The sequence below is a fragment of the Scophthalmus maximus genome, chromosome 5 (genome assembly GCF_022379125.1).
Source record: "Scophthalmus maximus strain ysfricsl-2021 chromosome 5, ASM2237912v1, whole genome shotgun sequence".
In the NCBI taxonomy this organism is placed as follows: Eukaryota; Metazoa; Chordata; class Actinopteri; order Pleuronectiformes; family Scophthalmidae; genus Scophthalmus; species Scophthalmus maximus.
In genome coordinates this window covers 25,556,149-25,582,500 of record NC_061519.1, presented here as the reverse complement: position 1 = coordinate 25,582,500, position 26,352 = coordinate 25,556,149, and the positions used below count along the sequence as shown (strand labels likewise).

Here is a 26,352-nt window from a genome sequence, read left to right as displayed (position 1 = left end):
TGAAACACCTTAACAACTAGACTGTTTTTCTGGAAAAGGCCACATTGACCCTGTCCCCACTTTGAACAGAGGCCTAGAGATGCATCTCCTCTGCAGCGTCCAGGATGCACTAACAGCCACCTCGGGGACAAATGGAGAAATATCATTTCTTGCTCTTCAAATTTAGCTGGTTTTGGCACGGGGGCTCCTCGGAGGAACCAATGGGACGGAAGCAGGAGGCCAAGGGAGATGAGGGGGGGGGGGCGACACTGAAATGAAGTGGAAGTATAAAAGGACGGGTGAAAAGAAGCGTGAGAGTGAGAGATCCAGGCGCTCGGCGAGAGAGGTGGAGGTGTCTGTCTCCCTTTGTGTTCCACATGGGTTCGTCTCTCTCCGTCTGCCTTTCAGTCGCACTCCCTCGCTCGCTCCCTCTGTCATTGTCGTGCTCGCGCTCTCTCGTTCTTTTCACCCTTTTCTCTCCGGCTCCTCGCCTTTTCACCCGCGCTCTATTTGTCTCCGTCCCTCCTCGGGAGCCCATCGCTCTTCTTCTCCTTCCTCTTCCTCCTCTTCCTCCTCTCCTTCGCTCAACTTTCTGTTTTCTTTTCTCCCTCTTCTTCCCGTTTTCCTTTGTTTTTAATTTTTTTTTTTTTACCTCTTTCCAGTTTCATCACTCATGTTCTTTAAAATCTCTCACAGTGTCTCACATGAGCATGGTTAAAGGCAGGGCGGAGAAAGAGAAAACTACTGTATCTAATTTCGATTGAAAATGTTTAATGGAATAAGCATAACACATTGATTTGAATGGATGTGATTGACATATCTGCTCCATTAATAGTAACATTACTCCCTTTGAAATTCCTCATCCACAAAAGCATTTCTTGACACGACGTCTTGTTTCATCAATGCATTTTGTCTTTTTAAGTTCAGACAAGTCGTCTCCTGTCGTCCCTCTCCCTACTCTGATCATGTGAAGTCTTGAGAGGATGAAATCGTTGCTGCTCACAGCGATTTCCAAACAGAATCAATTAGTTTTCTTTACAGCACTTTCTGTAAATCCAATTGGCTGTTTTGCTCCGACGTTGCTTTTTAATTACGGCTCAAATTTATTCCAGGTAACATGTAACTGTCATGGAGCTTGTCTTTTACATGCCTCCCTTTCCTTCTCACCCCTGTATATCCTGGTTCCACCCTCCTCCTCCTCCTCCTCATCCTCCTCCTCCACTTTGCCTCCTTTGCATCATCCCTCTTGCTTTCATTCTCTCTCCTCTCCGCTCCTCTGCGTTCCACCCAGAGCAATTCCATCTCTCTCCCGGCAAACAAAGGGGAGCTAATGACATGCTGACACCGAGCCCGATGATTGAATTCATTAGGCGTGCACAGTAATTTGCCGGGCGCGAGGAGCGCGCACGCACACGCCGTCTATTCAGAGGACAGCTGTCAAATAACAAGCAAGAGAGAACAGCTTTTTATTGTTGAGCTCGGCGAGAGAGAATGAGACGGAGAGAGGGAGAGAGAGAGGGAGGGAGGGAGAGAGAGGGAGAGAAGCACCTGTTGTGGAGAGGGAGAGGGAGGGAGAGAAGCACTCAACATGTCGATTAGGCTGCTGTGTTCATGCCGGGTTACCGAGAAGTTTACCGCCTGTTTGACGCACTTGGCGTTTTACAATCCATGTGCACGGTGTGGGGGGGTCAGTTCTTTAGGTAAATGACAAATACCTCTTTCTTTATCCTCCCTTTATCCCCCCAGGCGTACAGTATGATACAGAGGGATAGTGATCCGTCCGTCCGTCCGTAATCAATTCTTTTCTGGTGCAGAACTTGAAAAAACAAATTGGAATTATTTTGTTTTTTTAACAATTATGTAAATAGGGGGCAGTGAAGCTGCACCTTGTCATATTTGTGCTCTCGCCAGGGTGATGTGTCATCTCCCGGTGGCTCTTGTTCAAAAAACTAAAATGAAAAAAACACTCAATTACTGTAAAAATTAGAATGAGGTTTTACTTTGCTCAAATAAAGGCCGTCATGAGGTTTGCTGCCGGACTAGAGATGAAGTGTTGAATGACAGTTTATTTTTTTCTTGAATCCAACTGTGTTACATACATTCAGTTGTATTTAGACATTTATTACGGGCTGCACGAAAAGAAGCAATGTCTCTGACCATTTTTATGGATATTGCTAAACAATTATGACACATATTGTCAAGCTGCAACAGTTAAATCGATTAGTCATCGACTACTAAAGTGTTTGCCAGCTATTCTAATAATGGATTAATCGGTTCAGGTCGTTTTTATGAAAGAAAGAAAAAAGTCCAAAAAAAAAAAAAAGTCCAAATTCTCTGATTTCATCTTCTTAAATGTGAATATCTTCTGATTTCTTTGCTCCTCTGTGACAGTGAACTGAATATCTTTGGTGTGTGGACAAAACTAAAACATCATGTTGGAGTTTTGGGAAACACGATCGACATTTTATGACATTTTATGACCAAACGACTAATCGATTAATGTATATTAATATATATATTCCACAGATTAATCAATAATGAAAGTAAGCGTTAGTCGCAGCCCTAATAACCTTGCCAGCCTTGTACATTTCTGGTGCTGCAGTTTTGTTTTTTCTTCTTTTCAATTTAAAGGTTAATGGAAATGTAAAATGTTCAGTTTCACCTGAGCGTCGTGCCTTTAATCAAAGAACACAAGTCCCTGCCTGCGTACACCAGGTACCTGATCTAACACTTAGGAGCGCCGCTCTGTTTAACACTAATATATCTGATGCAGGCTAATGAGCTTGTACTCTGATTTACCGCCCTGCGATCTGCCCTGCTGCAATTTATGTGCAAGCACTTTTCATTAACCTCAAGTGGGCAAATGAATGTCCTTTAACTTTGGCCCTTCGGCTAACCCGCGGGAGCACGCTGGGGGCGCCGCCGCCGCGCGGCCAACGGGAGGCGTCTGTGTTGCTGCTTCAGGCTGGAATAAATGCATGACTGTTTGTTTTCTGGCTTTTGTATAAATGAGTTTCCTCACGAATTCATTAAAGTGAGGTTAATTCAACATCCGTCTCTGTCGAAGAAGCCGGAGGAGGATGATCTGGTCCTGACTCCAGACGGCACCAGGGAGTTCCTGACCTTCGAGATCCCGCTCAGCGACTCGGGCTCCGCGGGTCTGGGCGTCAGCGTCAAGGGCAACCGCTCCAAGGAGAACCACGCCGACCTGGGCATCTTCGTCAAATCCATCATCAACGGAGGGGCGGCCTGCAAGGTACCGTGATTGAGAAATGAAAGAGAGACACCTGCCATCTTCTATACACTTGTGAATAGTTTCGTCCTCGACCTCCTCGCGGGGGACGCGAAGTGAAAACCACCTCTCTGTTCGTCAGCATCTGTGAGCCGAAGCTCCTTCTTCTCCGATAACATCTGTGAGCGCAGAGTGCTTCGTCTTTCTGCTGTTGTCTGATGAGCCGCAGTTCATTTTCAGCAGTCGTTCACCGTGATTGTTTTTCCATCCAAACCAACTTGTGTTGACGGCACATGATAATGGACTTGAGAGCGCACTTCTCTGGCGGGGATTAGATCCTGTCTTCAAACAGGATGCACACTTGTGAGAGTGAAGTTTTGTTGTTGAATTGGAGATATGGCTGCAACTTTTTTTTTAATGATCTCAACTTGTTTTTCCGTGCTACTTTTCAACGTGTCCTTTCTTGGGCCCCGACAGGACGGGCGGCTTCGCGTGAACGACCAGCTGATCGCCGTCAACGGGGAGTCGCTGTTGGGCAAAACCAACCAGGACGCCATGGAGACGCTGCGCAAGTCCATGTCGACGGAGGGAAACAAACGCGGGATGATCCAGCTCATCGTGGCCAGACGAGTGGCCAAGAGGAACGAGGTAGGGCACGAGGGGGAAAGACGGATTCGGCCTGTTAGTTTATTGTTGTCCAATGAATATATAATTACTGTGGATGCAGTATATCAGTACAAGTCTGAATAACAAATTGAAATTGCCTTTTGAACCTAACCTGAGCAATGTCATAGTTGGAGTCTGCACGATTAAATCAATGTCCATGATTTGAACGGGAACTTTGGAACAGTTCTACATGAGCTTTTACAAAAACATGCATACGAACGTTATGAAATGATATTTATATAAGCAGAATTATAGATTTTGAGTACTGGTCTTTTGTTTTGTTAGTGTTTTACTCAGAAATATGAATCCATTGCCGACACGTGGAGGTGCAGAAGCGTCAATAGTCAATATAGTAAAACATTGACACCACAGTTAAAATACCTTCCACATTGAAATGATTTATGTAAAAGCGAAAATATTATCTTAAGGCCAGTGTGGAATTATTTACGGCGAATGACTCTTCGCCCTGACGGAGCACATGTGACCTTTTTTGCAGCAGCGGCCGACTTCACACTTTGAGTTTTACACATTCACGCCTCAGAGACGCACATTAGAGCTGCTGTTCTCTAGACCCCCCCCCCCCCAGACACTCGAGTGGAAGGGGGGGACGACACATGTCAACACAAGGACATGTCAACATGCGTTTGTGAGACTTTCATTCACGGTTAATGTTCAGACTTTAGGTGCCCCTCTGGGATTTGAACCAGCGCACCACCACCTTCCTGTGTCGACTGCGGCCGAACTCACTCGGATCCAAATCCCCAAAAGATCTGATTTCTCGTCATTTTTTTAAATAAACAGGATGGAAGCCCAGATTGCAGTTTTCTGTTTCAGTCCGCGAGGGCGCGAGAGTCTAACGCACACGACGTGGAAGACTTGTTTTTTTTTGGTATTTCCACTACAGATGCAACTTATTTAATTTAATCGAATCACTTGGATGTGAATGTTCAGGATTCTGGATTTTTTTCGACCCCTTTGTTGATCAAAGATGTTCTAATCAAATTTCCCTCGTTTGTTTTCCCGCAAGTAAATGAAACTCATCTGACACTGAGGTTGTCTGGAACCACATCTGTAAGATTCCCCTCTGCGATGTATCTCAAACACAAACCAAAAGCATAAAGAAACGCTCACGAGCAGCGATGAATGGTTTCATGAAATAGAAATAAGTAGTCAGGTCAAAGTAGTTCACCAACCTCCTTCCTCACACACTTTCCTCCCCTAAGGCAACAGGAGAGAGAGAGAGAGAGAGAAAAAACATTGCTGCGAACTGAGCTACACAACTTTTTTTATTTTTTTCCTCTCCTCAATGTCATGTTTTTACATTCTCTGTACACCTTGGCCTGTCGCCTGCCTGAAAGCTGAGTCTGAGTCTGAGTCTGTGTGTGTGTGCATGTGCATGTGCATGTGCACGCCTCTGGCATCGCCTGGCTCCCCCGCTCTCCTCCTCCAACCTGGTGTGTCAAAGTTTTGATTTCCCCTCGGTCCGTCTGGTAATTGAAAGCAGAGGCTAAGCCTGGAGCTGTGTTTTGTGTGTGTGTGTGTTTGTGTGTGTACATTCACAGGTATCTGTGTTTTCACCCTGCATTCGTGTGTGTGTGTGTGTGTGTGTGTGTGTGTGTAAGCAAGTAGTTTGTGCTTTCGTACATCGAACTTATGCATGTATGCATTTTTACATTCGAGGTGTGTGTGTGTGTGTGTGTGTGTGTGTGTGTGTGTGTGTGTGTGTGTGTGTGTGTGTGTGTGTGTGTGTGTGTGTGTGTGTGTGTGTGTGTGTGTGTGTGTGTGTGTGTGTGTGTGTGTGTGTGTGTGTGTGTTGTGGACATGTCATGGCTAAAATCCGAGCGCTGGGAGTCTCGTCAATCTCTGCTTCACACGCAGAGCCGGCGGCCTGGCCCGGGGCTGTCAAAGTGTCTGGCTATTTATAAGAAATAGTGTCCAAGGCACTCGGAGGGGAGGGAAAACAACAATTTAATGCACTCACAGATATGACTCGGAGCGGATTTATGAAGTCCCCGCAGATCGTAATACCTCACAACCAGCTGTCCATCAGAAATTAGTTAAAATCAAATAAAATCCGATTGCCACAGGTCGAAAGCTGTGACTCATTCTGACATTTCACTGACACGTGAGATCAAATCACCCAGTATTTACTCTCCTCCCCGCTTCCCCGTCCCTTGACAACCGATCTCAAATCACTCTGAAATGTTTTGCATAAATCACGAGCCCGGCCACACCCCGTCGTTTTACTTCCTCCGTCCCCATAGAAACGCAGCGAGCCCGGAGCAGCCGACTTCCTCATCACCGCCCGGCAACCTGACGGGATCGAGACCTTCCCAGAGCTCAATTATCGCCCCCGGAATATGCAACGAGCTGCCGCGTGATCTGTCGATACACCCGCAGTATATATATATATATATATATATACCCGCGAATCCCTCCCCCGGCTCCCCCGCGAGCCTTTTCCCCCCGACCCCCTCGCCTGGCCAATCCATTCCATTAACGGCCGTACCTCATTTAAAGTCAAGAGGAGCCGCATGCCAACAGTCGCAGCGCCACATGGCGACCTGCAGAGATGAGTTTGTTTCTGCAGTAGATTTGAGATGTGTGGCTTCCGTGTGTTCTGTCAGCCATGAGTCAGCGGACTCATTTATTTTTGACCTGCATGAAAGGTATTTATGAACAGTATGAAATAAAATGAAATGAATGTTTTGTACAGCTATGTTTTTAGATAAGATGTGTTAGTCTGATGAGAGGTTTTAGTCGAACCGGATATCCCCCCATTACAGTGCCAGGAGCCAACTCTGCTGCAAAAATACTCCTTTTGGAGTTACTTGTACTATACTTCATTATTTGAAACTTATGCACTACAATTACGATTTCTTTTTATTTGAAAGTTGCAATCACCAGCTTATTTGCAGGTCAATCTTTTCTATTCAAAACCTTCAATCATCTTCAGGGCTAAATACTAAAGAAATACTAAAATATATATATTTTTACTTATAAATTTACATTTTGGATTAAACGAAAAACTACCAAGAGTCATTTGTCTGTAATTATACAATGTAAACTCAGTGTCGACGATATCCATATAACAACAAAACAGCATATGAATGTAATAGTAGCTGTTAGTAGATCATCTTTTATATTATAAGTTGCTATAGATAAATACACTCAAAAGTATAAAAAAGTCAAAATGGATCCACGGAGGCAGACGACAACAGTGAAATGCCGCTTGCGTGAAAACGCGTCACCATCACCCCTTTGATACTGAAGAACATTTTGCTAAAAATACTTTATAGCCTATACTCTAGTACAACTAAATACTAGTTTTGGTGTATTGTGGTATTAATACTACGATCTTCTACCACAGAGGAAAGTCTTCCCTGCACTTGTTTAGCAAGTGGAAATATTTCGTCACTGGAATATTTGAGCAAGCAGGCGACTAATCCGAAGTCCCATCCGTTAACGCGCAACATCTTCGTTCTCCCCGTGAACTGAACTTGTTTACATCAGAGTCCCGTCTGCAGTGGTTATTATAGAGCACTTCAAGCATTGAGTGAGCTTAAAGGATCATTGGGCAAAGACCCCTCTGCCAAAATCGAAGTCCCGGCCCCGGTCATTGATTGGAGGTAATTTGGCTCCGATATTGACCCGCAGTGTGATGGTTATGTTGATGGCGAGAGCTGTCATCACCTTCGGTAATAAATGCAGAAACCATAGCGAATCAATACGACAACGATCCAACGGACAAACAACGTGGGCCAACACACACACACTAGGACAGACACACACACACACACACACACACACACACACACTGAGACAGACACACACACTGAGACACACACACACACTGAGGCAGACACACACACACACACACACACACACACACACACACACACACACACAGACAGACACACACTTCTCGGGCAGTGGGGGGAAAAGGCTCTGTTAAGGGATGACGGGGCCAACAAATGGTCTATTTGTCCAGCAAACAAGAGTGTCGTTACAGGTCCTCGGGGGAAATGTCAAGATGCCAGCAAGCTTACCGCCCATAAGTACCTAATATTAATTTATAGATCTTGAATATATGTTCTATTTTGGAAGTAAATCAGTGCCTCCCACTCAAAGACAAAGGATTCATTCATTTTTCTCCATGAAAAACATATGCTCATGTCGTCTCAAATGGCTCGACTACAGTCAAAACTATATAATTCATGGACGTGTTGCTCTGTTTCATTTAAAAATATTTTTTTATGTGTTTGTTTGAACTATGTTTGCCTGTTTTAAACTGTAATTTTTGCATGTTTTAACAGTAAGGTGTCCTTGAGTGCTATTTAAGGCGCCCATTAATAAAATGAATTATTTTTATTAAAACATTTCAAAGTTAGCTGTGGCTAACTGCTGCAGCATCCACGTGACGCCAGCCATTGAAGTTAACCTTTTTATTTACATTACCTTTAAATATAAATATGGTAATTATTATCATTTCACCTCTTTGTATTGTTTTTTCTTGTTTTTTTTCCAATCAGGATTCGCCGGGGAGCCCACTGGGACCCCAGCAGTCCATGAACACCTCGCTGGACGACCACGAGCGCCGAATCTCCCACTCCCTGTACGGTGGCCTGGAGGGGCTGGATGACAACTTGATGCCAAGGCAAGGCATGATGCCACGCACTATAGGTAAGACTGTCAACAGTTGCCCCCGACGACCGTAAAGCTGTTTCCTCCCCGGAGGAGGTGTACCTTCTGGTCCATCTCAGCTTTGCTCATATTATACATACATGCTCGTATTTAAAGATTGACAAATGAAATTTGTTATTATTATTATTTGTCAATCTTAAAAATTACAAGTGCACAACATTTCTTGGCCGTCTTTTTTTTTTTTTCTTTCTTTCTAGTATATACTCTCATGTAACCTCATGTGTCGGGTTCCGTTAAAACAGGATGTACATGCTAACGCAACCTGTCATCCGTTCTCTGCTCCTGTCAAGACCCGTTGATTTCCCCGAAAATGTCAGGGAGCGAGAGAGACGGAGATGGAAAAAAAAAATGTCCCCATGTAACTTTGTTGTTGCGAGGGGTTTCCTATTTTGTTCCGTGTTAGTTTTCCGTGTTCTCTCAAATACGCACCAGGGATGTGTGCGCGTGATTTATTGATTAATCGACGCACCCTCAGCAGCAGAAACACTAGTCGGTTAAACTTATTATCAATGATTTCATTATCTACATTGCTTATTAATGCTGGTGGCAGAGCCATCTATCCCTAACCACCGCTACGCAGCCCCAGTAGGCTCTAAATCTCCCCGTGATTACACCTAATTGATCAAGGTGGAGAGCGGACGGATGACATCTCGTTAGACCAGCGCCGATTGGCAGTGTTGAGCAAGGAAATTGAAAATACAGGTTAATTAGTCCGGATTTGACAAGTGTAGGCACAGTGGTTTTCTATCTGGACCTTGGTCCAATACAACGGACAGGTCGCTCAGCATTATACGTTAAGTTTCCCTTAAGTTTCCCCTTAACTGACGAATCGGAAGCTAACTTCAGCGTCTTTTTTTTTTCCCCGGTTTGTTTTCTAATGATTTAATTTTTTGTTATCCAAAAAATCAAAATCAAAATCAAACCTTTTTTTTTTTTTTTAAATTTCCGCTCATCACTTTTTGACAATGGAAAAGAAAAATGCATTTCAATTTTCATTTTTTGGATTTCAAAACAAAAATACAAAAATAACCACAAACTTTTTTAATACCTCGAATGACCAGAACACACACGCTCACCTGCGACCTTAGTCGCGAGGGACGTCCCTCATGTGGACGTGTCTGTCTTTGCTCAAAGCAACTCTGCGCATGCATCTGTTCACAAGTGTGTGTGTGTGTGTGTGTGCGTGTGAGAGAGTCGCACCTGAGTGATTGACGGGCAGGTGGTGAAGTTGCCTCACGTCAGAGAAAGACTTCTCAACAACAGATGGCGTCTCTGCTCAGAAAGCCTCACATGTCCTGTGCAGTTTATTGTCTTTGCGTTTCTCCGAATACCAAAAATTCCTCCGTGCGATTCGAGAGGCCCCCAAAAAAATACTTTGACCTCTTCTTCTGCTGAATCATTGAATCAAGTTGCTGCTTAATCTTCTCCGGCTCCACAAAAATATCTCGGAGGTGAATTCAAACTGAGCGAGAGTGAAGAGTTTGAAGAGTTGTTACACAAACTTCTAATCTGTTTCTTCCTCTTCTTCTAATTAACTCCAACCGACTCTCCGCCTCATTAATCAGTGCAACAAAACAAGAGAGTGAACTCTCGTGGGGTTTTTTTTTTCCTCTCTCTTTCTTTCTTTCATGCAAAGTGGTCGACATTGACACTGTTGCGAAGCGTAAGCGGAGGAAACAGATCCTGAGTGACAGAGGAAGTGTTAATAGTGGCAGTTCCGGCGCGCTGCCACCGTGACCGCGCTCGTCCATGCTCGACAAAACACGGAGGGCTCATAATGAGAGCGCGGGGTCGGGCGTGAACGCACCAAGCAGAAAGACGTGCAGGAGACGCGGCGACGAGGAAGTTCACTGTCACACTTTTGTTTAACCGTCAACTTTATTATGAATAAAGGAGGTGCATTTGAGTGGACAAATGCAAATACCGAGATGAGACGAGATGAACCTTCATCGATCCTAATAATATTATGAATCGATGATAAGATAAAGTAGAATAGATTCAGAAAGGTGAATAAGAAGGAAATAGAAATACTATGCAATAACAATAACAAAACACCATATACAACAATATCTATTAATACTGTTGTTGAACAATGTAAAAGAAGACATTGAAGAGAGAGTTGCTCGGGCTCTAAAACATGGAAAATAAAATAAAAACTTTGACTGTCCGCATAGCAAGACGCCTCGAGGGTTATGAAATCAGAGAGTATAAATGTGTACATGTTGGCGAGCTGTGTCTCTAATGATCCACCAGTCGGATGGTTTTCCGTTTGTGCGGAAGGTTCCATGTTGAAACTTTTAGCGATTTCCACACGGAACACTTTCCCTCTTCGCTCTCATGAATGTGGGATCTTTAACAAACGGGCGGTCGCGCCACGTCTGGTTCGAGGGAGAATCAGACGCCCGACTCTCAGCTGCTGCTGCTGCTGCTGCTGCTCCGGAGCCAGCACGAATGTGGAGCAGATCTCAGCGAGCTCAGCAAACTTCCTCCCCTGAATAAATGAAATTGTGCCTGTGCGGCGGGGGGGGGGGGGGTTCGTTCACAGTTGCTTGGGGGAAAAAAAGGTCTATTCATTCGTCGTGAGAGCAAAGTGCCACAAAACATAAATCATGCATTAGCGCTTTTTCGTGGAAAAAACGTCGTTCCCATTCAGAACGTTTCCACTCCTTCTAGACCACTCGACGTCTTTCTGCGCCCCGGAGATGTCGGGGGGATAAGAGAGGGACTTAATTATTCCTTCAGGCCAGTAGCTTCATTCCCCCCCCAGCAACAACCTCCTCACTAATTATGCAAATAGACCGAGGCAAGACAAAATGAGAAGAGGGGAGAGAGAAAAAAACATGACCCCATGTTCTCACCTCTCGCTATTGACATTTTCAATCTGGAAAGTCTCCCCCAGCCCCCTGCCGTGTGTTCCCCCCTTCTCCCTCACGTGTTCATCGAGCATCTTCATAACATCCTCTCGCGGAGAATCTCAACATCGCAATGCACCTGTCAGGAGTCACGAAAGACCACGTGCGTTGTGCTGGCGGGATGGCGGCCGTGCCGCTCCGTCCACACCGTGGTACCGGGCGACCGTCGCTGTTTGTCGCTGGCGGATTTGGCCGCGCTCTGGTTGCTGTGCTGCCTCTGGCACGGAGACAGAGAGGCTGTGCTTTTGTTCGTTTTGTACCAGGCCAGCGAGTTGACAGATTCATCGGTTTTCTACTCAGTAGCTGCCAGTTGATTGTGCTGCAGTGAGTCAAACTGTGACATTGATGGGATTCTCCGTGTCGCCCATTGGACTGCTTAGGGAAATGGGATTAAGTGGCTCAGCGAGTGTGTGTGTGTGTGTGTGTGTGTGTGTGTGTGTGTGTGTGTGTGTGTGTGTGTGTGTGTGTGTGTGTGTGTGTGTGTGTGTGTGTGTGTGTGTGTGTGTGTGTGTGTGTGTGTGTGTGTGTGTGTGTGTGTGTGTGTGTGTGTGTGTGTGTGGTAGAGAGAAGTGACCATGCCCACCCAAAATCACAGTGAATACAAAAAAGACCTCACACAGCAGGAGGGGGCTGAAAGGGGCAGACACACACACACACACACACACACACTCCGAAACCGGTGCAACAGTTGTAGTTGATGTGGTGAACGTGCACTCGCACACGTTGGTCAATGCCGTCCAACTCGCGGTGAGTGTGTGTTTGAGGGTAAATGCTGATTTACTCGCAGATGCTTCTGTCCGATGCATTTCCATTTCCATATTTGATTCATTCATTTTTATTTATATACAGTAATGTGGTTGTCACTACTGCTGTGTTCACACCAAAGATTCACGATGTGAATTTTCACATCGTGTTGCTCGCGCAGGTTCGGCCGCACCGCAAACATTCAACCGGTCCTCTGTTGGACGTAGACGTCGGTCACATCGGGAGCATCTCGGCACAAATTTGGCTTTCGCGACATGGCGCCGCGTGAACATTTTCGCCCGCGTTCAAATATTTCAACTCCAGAGAGCGAGTAAAGCGAATTTCGCGGCACAGTGTCGCCGGGCGCGAGCTTTGCGTTGACTGAGTATGTTGCCTCATTGCCTTTGGTGTGAACGCAGCATAATAATCCATAAAAACTGTAATTTGTACCCTCTTAGTATTTAAAAACATTGTTTTTTAAAAACTACATATACACACACACACCCTCAGTCTTTCAGGCCACCCACTCCCCACCCTCCTGCGCCCCCCCCGGGTCCATTCAGCTCCATTTACATCAGGTCATTCACCCTCACCGGCTGGAAGCGGCAGCGAACCAGTGGCAAATTGATTCCCTCCCGTGCCCGAGCCTGGCTCGGACCTCCAGGTCTGCCCCAGAACAAACAACCATCTCCCTGAGCTCCACACACATGGCTTTTATGAAACATTGAAGCCACCCTTCTTCTTTTGATGCCGAGGACCCCCCCCGCCCACTCACACACACACACACACACACACACACACACACACACACAGCGCTCCCAATTTCAAAAATACAGATTAAAGACAAAGTCATGTGCTGCATATCAATGGGGTTGTTTTTTTTCCCTCTGTCTCTTTTCCCTCGGCACAGGGAAGTTTTTTATCTGTATTTGTGAGGTCACAGCTTGAATGAATCAGTGTTTTGACACAGGAACTTCCATTGTCCCGTCTGCCAAACTAACTCCCGCTCGGTACATAAGCGGATTAGCCAGGAGCCGATTCGCTCAACTTCAAAATGTGTTTTGGAAAACGTGGTCCATCAAAGAGTTACCGCGGCCTCGACTCCAACTCTGACATGTCCCCAACGTACTCTTGACGATTCTGCTGCCGGTGAAAAGGTTTACATCCTCTTCTCTCCTCCTCCAGGCAACTATCAGCTGTCACCGACCGTCAACATGCCGCAGAACGACACCGTGATCATCGAGGACGACCGGCCGCCGCTCCTCCCGCCCCACCTGTCGGACCAGTCGTCCTCCAGCTCCCACGACGACGTGGGCTTCGCCGCCGACACGCCGCCGCCGCCGCCGTGGGCCACGGAGCCGCCCGCTCAGACCGACAGGTAGCGCAGAACTCCTCTCCTCGGGTTTCCCCTTCACCTCCAGCCTGCCAGACGAAATGCAAACACGTCAGGCGGATTTCTGGAGAATCGTTCCAATTCGTCAGTTTGGCGGCACGTGGCTTCCGAGGCGGCACAAGGTCACCGTGTCCTCGCAGTGTCGTGGTTTCTCTGGTTTCACTTCTGATCCCGAGCAGCACGCACTGAATCAGGCGTCTTCCACTTCTGGCCTCTGAAGCGCTAATGAGGAACTGTCTTGTTCTTCCCGGTGTCAAATCAATCCTCAAATAATCTGATTTAATATTTGTTGCAAATAGATTTTAGTCACTAGGAAGATCCCTCTGGAGTGGTTCAATGAAAAGCCTGGTATTTTCAGTTCTACCCTTTTTTCAGTCTTTCTTCCCTTTTTCTCCCTTTGTTTTTTATTGGCTCTTATTTTTTTCCAACTTTGCTCAGCACTCCTAATCCTCTTGTAGATTTTTCTCCATCTCTTGTTTCATCTACTTTATTTTTTCCCCTTCTCTGAATCCTATGATATTACAGAAGTAAGATCCCTTAAAATTCTTTCACTGTTGATCATCATTTGACTTTGTCTCCATTCCACTTCTTTTGTTCTTCCTCCTGTAATCTGTTCATAATTCATGTATCATATTTTATAAAGAAGATGCAGGAAATTCCTCAGAATATTCAGGTTTTTAATTTACATTCATCTGCACGTATTATCCACCTGTCCTTGTCCGTCCGTGTTAGTTATGTGACAATTAAAGTTCCTTGTGTGGAACCATTCATTTTTTCTAATATTTATTCATATTTCTTTTCACACCCTCCGTCCAGCGCCCTGGTTCCAGATGAAAATGATCCCGACGGAGCGTTCCAGAGGGAAGGCTTCGGACGCCAGAGCATGTCGGAGAAACGCATCAAACAGTTCGGCGACGCCGGGCAGCTCGAGATCATCAAAACACGCAAGTCCAAGAGCATGGATCTAGGTACAACGGTCCTCGCAAGAAGTAGTTGTCCCCACTATGTCAAATGACAAATACATATTTTTTTATGTTAAATCCTCCTGTTTAGAAGCAGAGAAGCGATATCTCTATCCAGAATGACTTCATCCATCACCCCCCCCCCCCCCCCCAACATCAAACATGATCACCTCTCTGTTCATCGTTTATTTAGGAATCATTTATGCAAAACTTTACAGTTTCTTATGGTTGAGTGTTGGCAATAAGTATCAAAATACAGGAGATACGATATTTCGCAAAACTGTAAGTAAACAGTCGTCGTGTAAAGAACACACCATCATCTGCATAGCGAACGTTGGAACGTTGTAGCTGAAGATTGAAACGGCTGCAGATGGATTACAGTTTCTTAATCCAGGCGATATGATTCGGCACATTACGATGTATTGAAAAACTTGTAAGGATGTGTAGCTTATTACAATTTTAGGCAAACTGTCCTTGTACAAAGAACACACCATCATCTGCATAGAGAACGTTGGTACACTGTAGCTAAGAGTCAAACGGCTGCATTACTGGATTACAGTACAACAATGCCGTCCACAAATCAGAGGTTTACATGGACACAGGATGAACCAACGTCTGCCAGTATCACCCAAGTGTGTCGGTGTTTCCTTGCACCTCTACCCAAGTGGTAAAAATCCCTTTTTCTTTTAGAAAGTGAGATTTTAAGCCCTTTTCTACATCTTCCTATAGAGTCATTTGATAAACTCAGTGCACCTAATTTAAAGCCTGTGAAACCTTAAAGAAACATGCACCACTGTACCTCCACCCCCCTCCCCACCCCTCCACGTCTCACCTCATATCTAAATGAATTCCAACACCTCGACTCTGCCTCTCTCGCGCCCCCCCCCCCCCCCCCCCCCCCCCCCCCCCCCCAAAATAGTCAAGAACTTCCGCGTGATGATGATTCACCTTCAATTGGCTTCCAACTGTCGCCGTTTGCTTTTGGCTGCAACAGTCTCTCTCTCGCTCTCTGCTCGCTCTCTCCGTAATCACATCTAATCTTCGCGACCGGATTGCTGCTCTGCCTCCGTGTTGATATCACAACAAAGTCTTGATTGCCGTCCTCCCTCTCCTCTTCGTCCCCACTCCTTCCACCCTCCCCTTGTCTCGCATGGTGTCCAATCCTAATTGAGATGACGTTGCCGTGTTTTCTTTTTTGCCGTGTTTGCAGCGCCGCCTGGATTGTTGCATGCGGAATGTCGAGAGCACTAACTGTTTGTACCCCTTCCCCTATTTTCCTCCTCCCTCCCCCCTTCCTTTAACAGTAGCCGACGAGATTAACCTCACCCCTCGCCCCGAGATCAACGCAGGTAAGGACCGGTGCACTGAAACGTAGAAGGGGGGGAGCTTTTATTTCGCCGTCATCACCATCACTTCATCTTGTCAATGTGTATTTCTAATGGTTCTGAGGGTGCAGGTGGTCGATCCGTGTGTCGAACAGGAGATCGGACTCATTCAAGTTCACGATTATTGGTTTGTGAGGTTATTTAAGGTCATATTTTCTTTTCTTATGCGTTTAATACATCTTAAATAAACAAATAAAAACCAATATTCCTATAATGTGCCTTCGCTCACATGGTTAAATTCAGTATAATGTAAATTTCCATGGCTCAGATTCATTCAGCTCTACATTAGTTTTTTCGTGAGCTGCTGAAAAAGCTTTTAATTTGAAAAACACCTGCGCAGGAACACCTGCGTGTCCCGTCCACTCTACATTATGATGGATTTGGCTCGGAGCAGCTCGACGTGTTTGTTAATAGATGTGAAATTTAATGAAACCTGCAAAACATCCAACAGGCTTAACAAGCCGATCTATTGCCTCTAGTATCTGTACAGTAAATCAAATTTACTGTAGCTTAATTAAATCTGTTGGAATATTGATGCAAAACAAACTTTTTAAACTACATACGTTATATATACCTCATCAGTCAGAGTTCACTTAATCAAAACCAACTCACACCCCTCCGGCCAAAGTCCTACACATCATCTCAGCTCTACCGTTTCCCTCCATCCATACTAGCCTGGTTCACTCTTTGTATATTTATTCGACAAAACCTCTTGGGAAGCTTTTTCTCATTTTATTTTTTTATACTGTATAGACCAAGCAGATTTTTTTCGTGCCAAGAACTGTAAATGAACCTCAGCTCCGCAGAGCGAAATCGATTCACAACACGGTGACACCCATTGTACGCGCACCGCGGCGGCAGGCTTTAAAATTGCACGTATTGATCCGAAATGAATACAAAAAGAATTCAGCATCTTAACTTGAGGGTCTATCCACCGCTCTGCTCTTCATGCAGCGGTGTGTTTTGCTCGCTCTTGACGAGGCGAATGTGTCAAGGTTGTGAAGTGAGCACTTGCAAGTTCCTCGCCGCAGTTTGAGGGTCGCTGCCGAAACACGGCGGTGCAAGCGATCGGGTGACTGCAGATTTGATTTTCTTCCCTTTTTTGCCTCAGATGCAGCGGTAGCACTAATTGTTTTGTGCACGTGCGTGCGTGCGTGCGTGCGTGCGTGCGTGCGTGCGTGCGTGCGTGTGTGTGTGTGTGTGCGAGGGGAGAGAGGGGGGAGTGGAGAAAAGCACTCTGTCCTTGGTTAAGGCAACGAGCTGACAGCGAGTCATCCGTCATTGTCAAGTCCTGTGTATTTTCACTGTCGCCCCGGACTGAATAGAAGGACTGCCTCCGAAAAAAATCAACGACTCGGACCAAAGGACGGATCCAGTCGAAGGAAGACGTGAAGGGAAGAAGAAAGAGAGAGAGATGAGAGGTTCAGAGTCAGAGAGAGAGAGGGTTATCGTGACTTGTAGGTGAAGCTATGAACCGTCTCAATGATCAAGAGTGAAGACGGAGAAAGTGTGAAAGGAGTGAAAAGGAGTTGTGGAAAAGCACTTGGATCAGTCTTTTAACTTTAACGTTAAAAGACTACTTGAATCGATTATTGAAATAGTACAAATAAATCATGTGAACAGCAGCTCATTCTCGCAATGATCTTTGTTTGGTGATTATACCATAGGACCATTTCATTTACTAAATTCGAGTAAACTACTCAGAGGCATTTGGTTTTATAATGATTGGAGGGAAAAATCTGAAGACAGAAGAAAAAAATATTTAGTATTTCAATTTTGCTAAATCCCATGAAACGATGAATGACGTCGCGTCGCTCTTGACTCATCTTCCGTCTCTCGGCTCATGAATTGACTCGCTGGCGACACACCGGCGGAGAGACGATGGTTTCATCTGTGACTCCGTACCTGTTTGTACAAAGCCTCCGTTTCTTTTTCTTTTTTTCCCTCTACAACGTTTATCTTGGAGAAAATAGTGTTTGTACAGTTCATACGGTTTCCCAATTAGAAATCATTACAGGCCTTCAATGGCCTCATTAACCAACATGAGCAAAAAAAAAATGTGCCCGTGATATGAGCGCAGCTCGTTTCTGCTGGCGATCACACAGAACGTTTGATCCGGCGCGACTGTCTCGTCGGAATCGGAGCGATCTCGCCTTTTTTCGTTGATATTCTCGCTACGTTTTTTTCCCGATTTCTGTTTTTCTGTATTGCAGACGGACTCGGACTCTGTTGCGTTGGTACTCGGTGGGAACTTTATGAGAGTAGAAGGTTTTTCTAAGAGGGTGCAATTGAATAGATTCCCGTCGTGTTTTTGTGGCTAATAGATTTCACCCTGTGTCCGGGGGGTTTATTTTCTCTTCGTGGGCCCCCGGAGTCACTTTACCCAACTTGTTAAAAAGAATTTGTTCTCTTCCACCAAGTGTAAATAATCCTCGGCCCATTTACCGAAGCCAAAACAAAACAAAACAAAAAAAAAAAGGCCGTCCCGCTGAAACCCGAAGACCGAGACGAGGGCTCCGAGAGACGGGGGCTCCGAGAGACGGGGGCTCCGAGAGACGGGGGCTCCGAGAGACGGGGCGTATAGAAGCCGTCTGCCTCCTGAGCCGCGATTGGACGGAGAGTTTTATTGACACAGGCCGCTGCCACATGTTGGACCCGGGACACTCGAGCGGCGCAGGACAATACTGGACTGTCGGCCGCGTTCAGAACTTCATCCCCATCTTGTCTTTGACCCGTCGTGAATCCCTTGTGCGAAGGTGTCCCGTGAGGGATCCCTGCGGAAGTTCACGCCAACGAATCCATGCGTGTCCATATTGGGATGTGAGAAATATTGAATATACTTGGATCGTTTTAGCCTTTTTTTTCATTTTTTAAACGTACAACTCATTTGAGAGCATGGATGACGTTCGTCGTGCAGCGTTCAGGGGTTAGCGAGGGGCGATCACGTGCTCCCGACCGGACATCGCGTGGCGAGATTCATTTCTGACGCACGGTCGAATCGTAAGCGAGTCGATTTACAGGAAGTCTGCAGCTCTCCGAAATTGGAAAAAAAAACACTTAAGTTTCCCTTTTTTTTTGTCAATACCTGTTCTGTAATTTACACATTCACTGTTTACAACCTTTTTATTCTTTGAAAGGAATCAATAATAATATTTGAAGTGTAAACACAGTGAATGAGACTTCCAGTAAGTAATCGTCCTAAAACCCTGGAAGAAAAAAAACACCCAGACATTTTTTTTGTAAAACCAACGATGGAAAGTTTGGGAATCTGGATTCTGTTAATTTAACCACTGGTAAATTGTGTTAGAATTCAGGGACAATGTAGCTTTTAGCTTTCATGTAATAATAATAATAATACATTTCATTTATAGTTACATTAAGATCACCCCCGTTTCATTAGTGGCAATTTTATAAAAGAACAGATAAATGAAAGTTATAAGATTAAGAAGAAACTTTAGGAAAATCTGTTGTTTATTTCTTATATCACCTTTGCAGATTTTGCAACAACCAGCTTCAGTCAACGTCCCTTTCTCATCACAAGGTCAAACTACATAGAGGATGACGAAGGCAGCGAAGTCCAATCATATGTGATTTCCTTTTCGCAGTGACTGAATCAACGCCACTTCCAGCCGAGTTTGGTGTCGGAGCGCAATCTGACCTCGCCTTGTTCCAGCTGCCGCACGCCTCCTCTGTATCCGTCATGGTCAGAAGGCTTCCGGAGCTTAGCTTTGTGGGATGATGTTTACCTGCAGATCGGACACGAGTCGCCCTCTGTCCAAACACGTTTGACGCTGATTATTTCAGAACGGACCGACTGACTGGTTGCCAGGTTTTTGGCAACGACCCATTTAGCTTGTTGTCAAACTTGTTGTCAAAGAATATCCCCCCTCCCCAAAAAAGATTGGCACGTTTGCAACTCAATGCCATTTGTCAGATCTCCAACACGGTGTACACTACTTGAAGTGTGGCTGTAGTTGAAAGTCGCCAGGGCGAAGCCCTTTGAATAAAACGTGTGCGCGGCGTGAACGAAAGCCCATCAGCCCGACGGTGAGGGGAGCGGACAGGCGAACGAATGGGAGGCCGCCACCTGCTTGTTCTCTTTATGTGTTCAGTTTCCCCGTCTTGGTTCTTTTTTTTATCGTTCAACCTCACTGTGAACTCGGAAGCTTTTGCAAACCTTGTAGTTGAGAATGTTCCAGGGCTCTGACAGGCTACACTAGTCACCACATGTCCATCAGGCCTTGTGTAGGAGATTGGGACTCTGCCGTATCTTCCTTCCTCCACTATCCACTGTCCACGTTCTCCGCCGGTGAAACACATGTCATATAGGAAGAAAGAAGGAAGAAAAAAAAAACGATGCCCGCTCCTCTATACAAATAGTCTCCGTTTAATTAAACTGTCATGTTTCTCTGATTTTGCCGATGAGTTACTTCCATTCCGAGCCGCATCTTGGGAGTCGGCGGAACGCGCAGTCGATCACGCGGCGAGCTCGCGCTCGATCGATCGGGCTCCTTCGTGGTGAAACTAACAGGATCCGGGTCGGGCTGGGCGGTATCTCGACTATATTCAATTCATCACGGCTTGTTGCACATGAGATGTATTAAATGACTATATCGCGAATACCTGCCACCACAAATTGTCACGGACCATTCAAACTGAAGAATGTTTTAATGCCGACATCATCGTACTGGTGCGGTTGTCTGCATCAAAGGGTTAAATTGTGCATTTATGAAAGTGCTTTAGAGGAGATTTAAAAAAGATATTGCGATATATATCGTGTATCGCCATATAACAAACATATATCGCAATATTATAATCCGTGGCATCGATTGGTTGTGGACACGCCTCCGTCACAGACGGAGTAGAGGTTTGTTTTCCTGCACCACAAAAACCTCCGTGTTCCTCCCGTCAGGTTCCTCCACGAGGGACGTGGGTCCGTCGCTGGGCCTGAAGAAGTCCAGCTCCCTCGAGAGCCTGCAGACGGCCGTCGCCGAGGTCACCCTCAACGGGGACCTCCCCTTCCACAGGCCCCGCCCCCGCATCATCAGGGGGCGCGGCTGCAACGAGAGCTTCCGGGCGGCCATCGACAAATCCTACGACCGGCCGGCGCCGACGGAGGACGACGACGAGGGCATGGAGACGTGTAAGACTGTGGTCTCTCCGGGGGGGAAATCTTCTTTTTTCTTTTTTTTTTATCATTTTAAATGTGATAGTTACACGTTGATGATGTCACCGTCCTTTGCATCATGGTTTCACTAACACAGCAGTAATAATTCCCAACGAGGATCATTACTGAAACTGAGAAAGTGTCAGCTGAAGTGGCTTCCTGCTCTGACGCATGCGAGTGACGGCTTTCTGACTAACGCTTAATATACCTCGCAGCTGATCGCTGCTTGTGGCCGCGGCACATTGCTGAGTCGGCCCTGGAACCGTCTCACTCCAAATACATGACACGTCAAAGCGGGGGTCACGCATTTGACCTGTCGTCTTCAGGAGCACACCCAGACGTATGTCCGTCAAATCGCCTTAGGAAACCTAGATTTTCAATTCCACGGCTCTGGTTTAAAGCCCCGAATCCTTTGTCGTCGTCGTCATGTTTGGTTCGACCTGTCGTAGAGCCATGAAAGAGGAATTCATGTTGTACCTTTTCAACAGGAGTCGTGTGTGTGTGTGTGTGTGTGTGTGTGTGTGTGTGTGTGTGTGTGTGTGTGTGTGTGTGTGTGTGTGTGTGTGTGTGTGTGTGTGTGTGTGTGTGTGTGTGTGTGTGTGTGTGTGTGTGTGTGTGTGTGTGTGTGTGTGTGTGTGCGTGCGTGCGTGCGTGCGTGCGTGCGTGCGTGCGTGCGTGCGTGCGTGCGTGCGTGCGTGCGTGCGTGCGTGCGTGCGTGCGTGCGTGCGTGATGGTCCCAGATGATAACGGTCTCATTATGGAGCAGAGCTCTTCAGTCACTTTTAATATGCAGATGAATTGTATTGGACACATTCTTTGGGGACACACTGCCAAGAAAAAAGGAAAACTACAATACAAGATAATTAGACCCGAGAAGAAATCGTGTTGGCTCTGATAAGTTCAAAGATAGAATCCGATAAATAATAGATTGGTAATTCATCTCATATTTCTAAATCTTGCACATTCGTGTCCTCGTTCTGCTTAAAATGACTCCTTTCTCTCTCTTCGCCCTCTCGCTGTCCGTCCTGCCCCCTCTCTCCCTCCAGTGGAGGAGGACACGGAGGAGAGTTCGCGTTCGGGGCGAGACTCCGTGTCCACCGTGGCCGACCAGACGCCGCTGTCCGGCGGCGAGAAGCCGCTGGTCAACGGCACCAACCGCACCAAAGAGGAGAAGAAGAAGGACAAGGACAAGGGAGGGAAGGAGAAGAAGAAGCAGCAGCAGCAGCAGGAGGGAGGGAAGGAGAAGGACAAAGGAGACAAGGGAAAAGCCAAGAAGGGAATGCTGAAGGGACTCGGAGACATGTTCAGGTGAGATTGTTGTCGCTCGCCCAATCAGATTTTTTTGTATTATCTTCTCTCCCTTTGCACGACCTGAGCACACGATCTTCCTGAACTAGAGATGTACAGTACGTCTCCTCTGAGTCAAAGACCAGGTGAGGACTGAACTGTGTTCAATACCAAACAAGGATGTGAATTCTGTCTTTGTGTGTGAAGAGCGAGGCCTTCAAATTAGCAAAATATTGATGCATGTGTGTTAACACGTGTATTCACACTGTGATTCCTTTTCATTACATATCTAATGCTTTACCACGCTTTCGGAAGGCTTGGATACATGCGGAAGAGTTATGTCATTGCTCCGTAACGGAGACGAAGCACAGTCCTGCAGCTCTGCAACCATAAAGCGAAATATTGCGAGAGAAAAAATCCCCCAATTAGACAACATTCTGGTTTTATTTACCCAGTTATACATCCTCTCTATGTGTCCTCCCACCATTTCAGCTGTCAAACAAGTCCCTTATAGCTTAACAGACAAAAATAAATATATATATCTATATATATATAGATATATATATCTCCCTTACACACACACATTCGTTACCTTTGGTGTCCAAATTGGTCGGGAGACCTCTGGGGGGCCGGCCGGTAATATATCCGTATATCATATTAGCCAAAGCGGAGGCGACAGCGAAGGTTGAAAACAATGACTGTTGTCTGAGAGAGAGGAAGGTAATGAGCTCCACAGAGATGGTGTGAGAGCGGAAGAAATAAGTAAGGGGGGGATGGGGGGGGAAGGAAGATGGAGTCGGGCGCAACGCGAAAAGCAAAACAAAATAAAAGATTGTTGGGGACGCCAAGCGAAGGACTCGTAGAGGTTTAACGCTTACGAAGAGAAAGAGAGATCAAGCGCGGGAGGAGGATTTCAACAGGGAGACTTCAGAATACACGCGGGTTAAACAGATATTAAACAATTCATTCATGACAGTTTCGTAAACACACTGAACTCAAGGTCCACTGACTCACAGTCGTCGTCATCATCAGGAATTATCTCAGTTTTCAATGGGAAACCTCAGCGAATGAGGTCACATCATATATATATTAGATATACGTGACGAGAGCCCGACGATATGGATGTTTGGGGGGCCGCTGCCGATATCGATACATCGGCTGAATATAAAAAACCTAGATGTCTTTATAAAAAAAAAATGGTCCGGGGACTGAAATGTTCCAGCGTCGAAACGCAGCCAATGACATCAAATCTAAACTCAACTAGAAAATAAACACACACCGTCTCTGATAACCAAAAAATACCCAACCTCTAGAAACTGTATTTGGCATATTCATACTGACAGTCCTTAAGTACATGAAAAAATACTTAAATCGTACTATCTGGCCCCTCAAGGTTGAAGTCGGCAGGACAAACATGTGGGATCGCTTTAAACAACACTAGCTTAGGAGTAGACACACACACACACACACACACACACACTGCAGAGTAATCAGTGGGATGCACATGGACAAATACTGCAAAACTGCTACGCACACTCGCAGGAATAAAATACTACGGAACACACACACACATATGCATAGATTTGTATTTTACTCACTCGGACATTGGAGGATTCCCTGAAGTGCACAAACTGCAAATACATGCAGAAATTATTTTCAAAATCAAATCCACGCACACGCACACAACTCGGGGGCCACTCACAGTGAATAACACGCCGTCGTTATCCTCTTCACGCTCGCGCTCGCACACCCTCTTCACCTCCCACGTGACGCGATGATTGGTGCTCTCCGCCGCGCTGTGATTGGCTCAGTATTGGCCACATCAGATCTGCTCCATTAACAACCGTGTCCGACCGGCCCGTCCGATCGACGCCCAGTGTTTAACTGGCACCGACGGCCGCGCGCTCCGACAATAATGGCGATGTGAGACGAGATCGGCCCGTCTGTGCATGCGGTCTGGATCGTTTTAAAGGAATAATCCACAAAGTGATGTTAATTAACCGGTTGACGCCACGCTGTGAGGATCTGTGCTCCAAGGTTCAGGTTCAGGTCGTCTTTTTTAAGAGGGAGCCGTTTTTTTATTTAGATATTAATGAATGAACAAATATTCCAGGAATCTTCATTTTAATGCACTTTAAATTTCAAACACGTGCAATGAGATTCAATTAAAAATCATTTTGAAATGCCTATCACCAACCCTAGTTTAGAACTAAGTAAATCCGCTTACGGGAATATTTTCCAGTTATGAAAGGGACACACAAAAACACATCCCAGTATTTGTGTGACTGAGCAAACCACACAGCAGTGAGCACTGAGCAACCGACATGTTGCTGAACGGGCATGAACAGAAGTTATTCGAATTTGCGCGTTTCGCTCGTGTCCTGATGAAATGTCACGCAAAAAGTGTCTGTTGGCCCCAAACCAAACAGCGAGGATGTGTCGAGAACGAACGTTCCAATAAAATAAAAAAATAAAAAATAAGTGGAACCTCGTCGCACGACCAAATGTGATGTGAGCAATTTAGTTCCACTCTGAGTGGCTCTAGAGCAAGTTGAGAGCTGTCTGCCTGTCTGCCTGTCTGTCTGTCACTGTGTGTGTGTGTGTGTGTGTGTGTGTGTGTGTGTGTGTGTGTGTGTGTGTGTGTGTGTGTGTGTGTGTGTGTGTGTGTGTGTGTGTGTGTGTGTGTGTGTGTGTGTGTGTGTGTGTGTGTGTGTGTGTGTGTGTGTGTGTGTGTGTGTGTGTCACTGTGTGTCACTGTGTGTGTGTGTGTGTGTGTGTGTGTGTGTGATCAACAGAGCTTCCACTGCCTGACCCTCTCATGTCTCGAAGGCCTCACACTCAGTCCCAATCAAAGCCTCATTACCATCAACCCCTGCCAACTGAACAGCCTGCCAACTCTGTAGCCATCTCTCTCTCTCTCTCTCTCTCTCTCTCTCTCTCTCTCTCTCTCCCTCCCCCTCCCTCTCTCTCTCCCCCTCCCTCCCTCTCTCTGATCATCACTTGGACTCAGAAGCAACACCCAGTCTGTTAGCTTGGCATCGGCAGAGATGCTCGCTGCCCAGAAATGTGAGGGCTGCGCTAATTTTTGCAGTGGTTTCAGTGTATGTGTGTGTGTGTGTGTGTGTGTTGTGTGTGTTGTGTGTGCGCCGCCCGTCATGAACAAGTGAACAAGCCTGAACTTAGAAAAGGCTCACGCTGTGACGAGCTTCGTGATGTGCTGCAGAAGAAGGACCGCGAGGCAGTTTGTTTTTTGTTGTTTTTTTTCCATCAAGGACATTTAAGGTCATTCGTGCACCGGCCTCTGTTTACTCTGTAAGATTAAACTTCACAGTCGGCAAGAAACACAAAACAAAAATAAAAATCATGGTCCATTTAAATGTACGAACTGAAAGGCAGAATTATTACTAATTACAGACGTGAGCTTTCGACAGTGTTGGGTTAATATGACTCCTTTCATTTAGTGCAGGCTCAGACCATAAATGAAGACATGGCTTGAATTCTCATGATAACATAAAATCTAAAATGGCGGATGGGGGCAGGACCCTGATTTCAGCGTTCATCGATGACGTCCATGGCATTTTCACGGGGGATGTCATTCCAGAACCCGACTTCTTCAGGTCGACTTTTCAAAACCACAGAAACCCGTCAGAGACTCTTTATCACAGGACGAGGCGGGGGCGGGGCCTAACCGCGCCTGGAAATACACCATTATTAAACGCCCCCCGGTGTCATGGTTAATACTCTTCAAAGTTTTCCCCGTCAGTCATAACTCTCGGCCCGTGTGTGTGTGTGTGTGTGTGTGTGTGTGTGTGTGTGTGTGTGTGTGTGTGTGTGTGTGTGTGTGTGTGTGTGTGTGTGTGTGTGTGTGTGTGTGTGTGTGTGTGTGTGTGTGTGTGTGTGTGTGTGTGTGTGTGTGTGTGT

The 26,352-nt window shown here is 46.0% G+C and overlaps 1 protein-coding gene across 11 annotated transcripts in view; it reads left to right on the top strand.

Moving 5' to 3' along the window:
- The window catches only part of LOC118310358 (partitioning defective 3 homolog), a 204,818-nt gene that overhangs the window by 111,183 nt on the left and 67,283 nt on the right, over positions 1–26,352 (top strand). For 6 of the 11 annotated variants that reach the window (XM_035633238.2, XM_035633235.2, XM_035633234.2 and 3 more), the window contains 8 exons: positions 3,047–3,235; positions 3,689–3,859; positions 8,410–8,560; positions 13,423–13,615; positions 14,447–14,598; positions 15,897–15,941; positions 20,890–21,120; positions 22,191–22,452. In XM_035633238.2, the coding sequence (XP_035489131.2) occupies positions 3,047–3,235; positions 3,689–3,859; positions 8,410–8,560; positions 13,423–13,615; positions 14,447–14,598; positions 15,897–15,941; positions 20,890–21,120; positions 22,191–22,452 (1,394 nt within the window). The remainder of the gene's footprint in view (positions 1–3,046; positions 3,236–3,688; positions 3,860–8,409; positions 8,561–13,422; positions 13,616–14,446; positions 14,599–15,896; positions 15,942–20,889; positions 21,121–22,190; positions 22,453–26,352) is intronic. The other 5 variants (XM_035633232.2, XM_035633227.2, XM_035633233.2 and 2 more) reach the window with 3 other exon arrangements.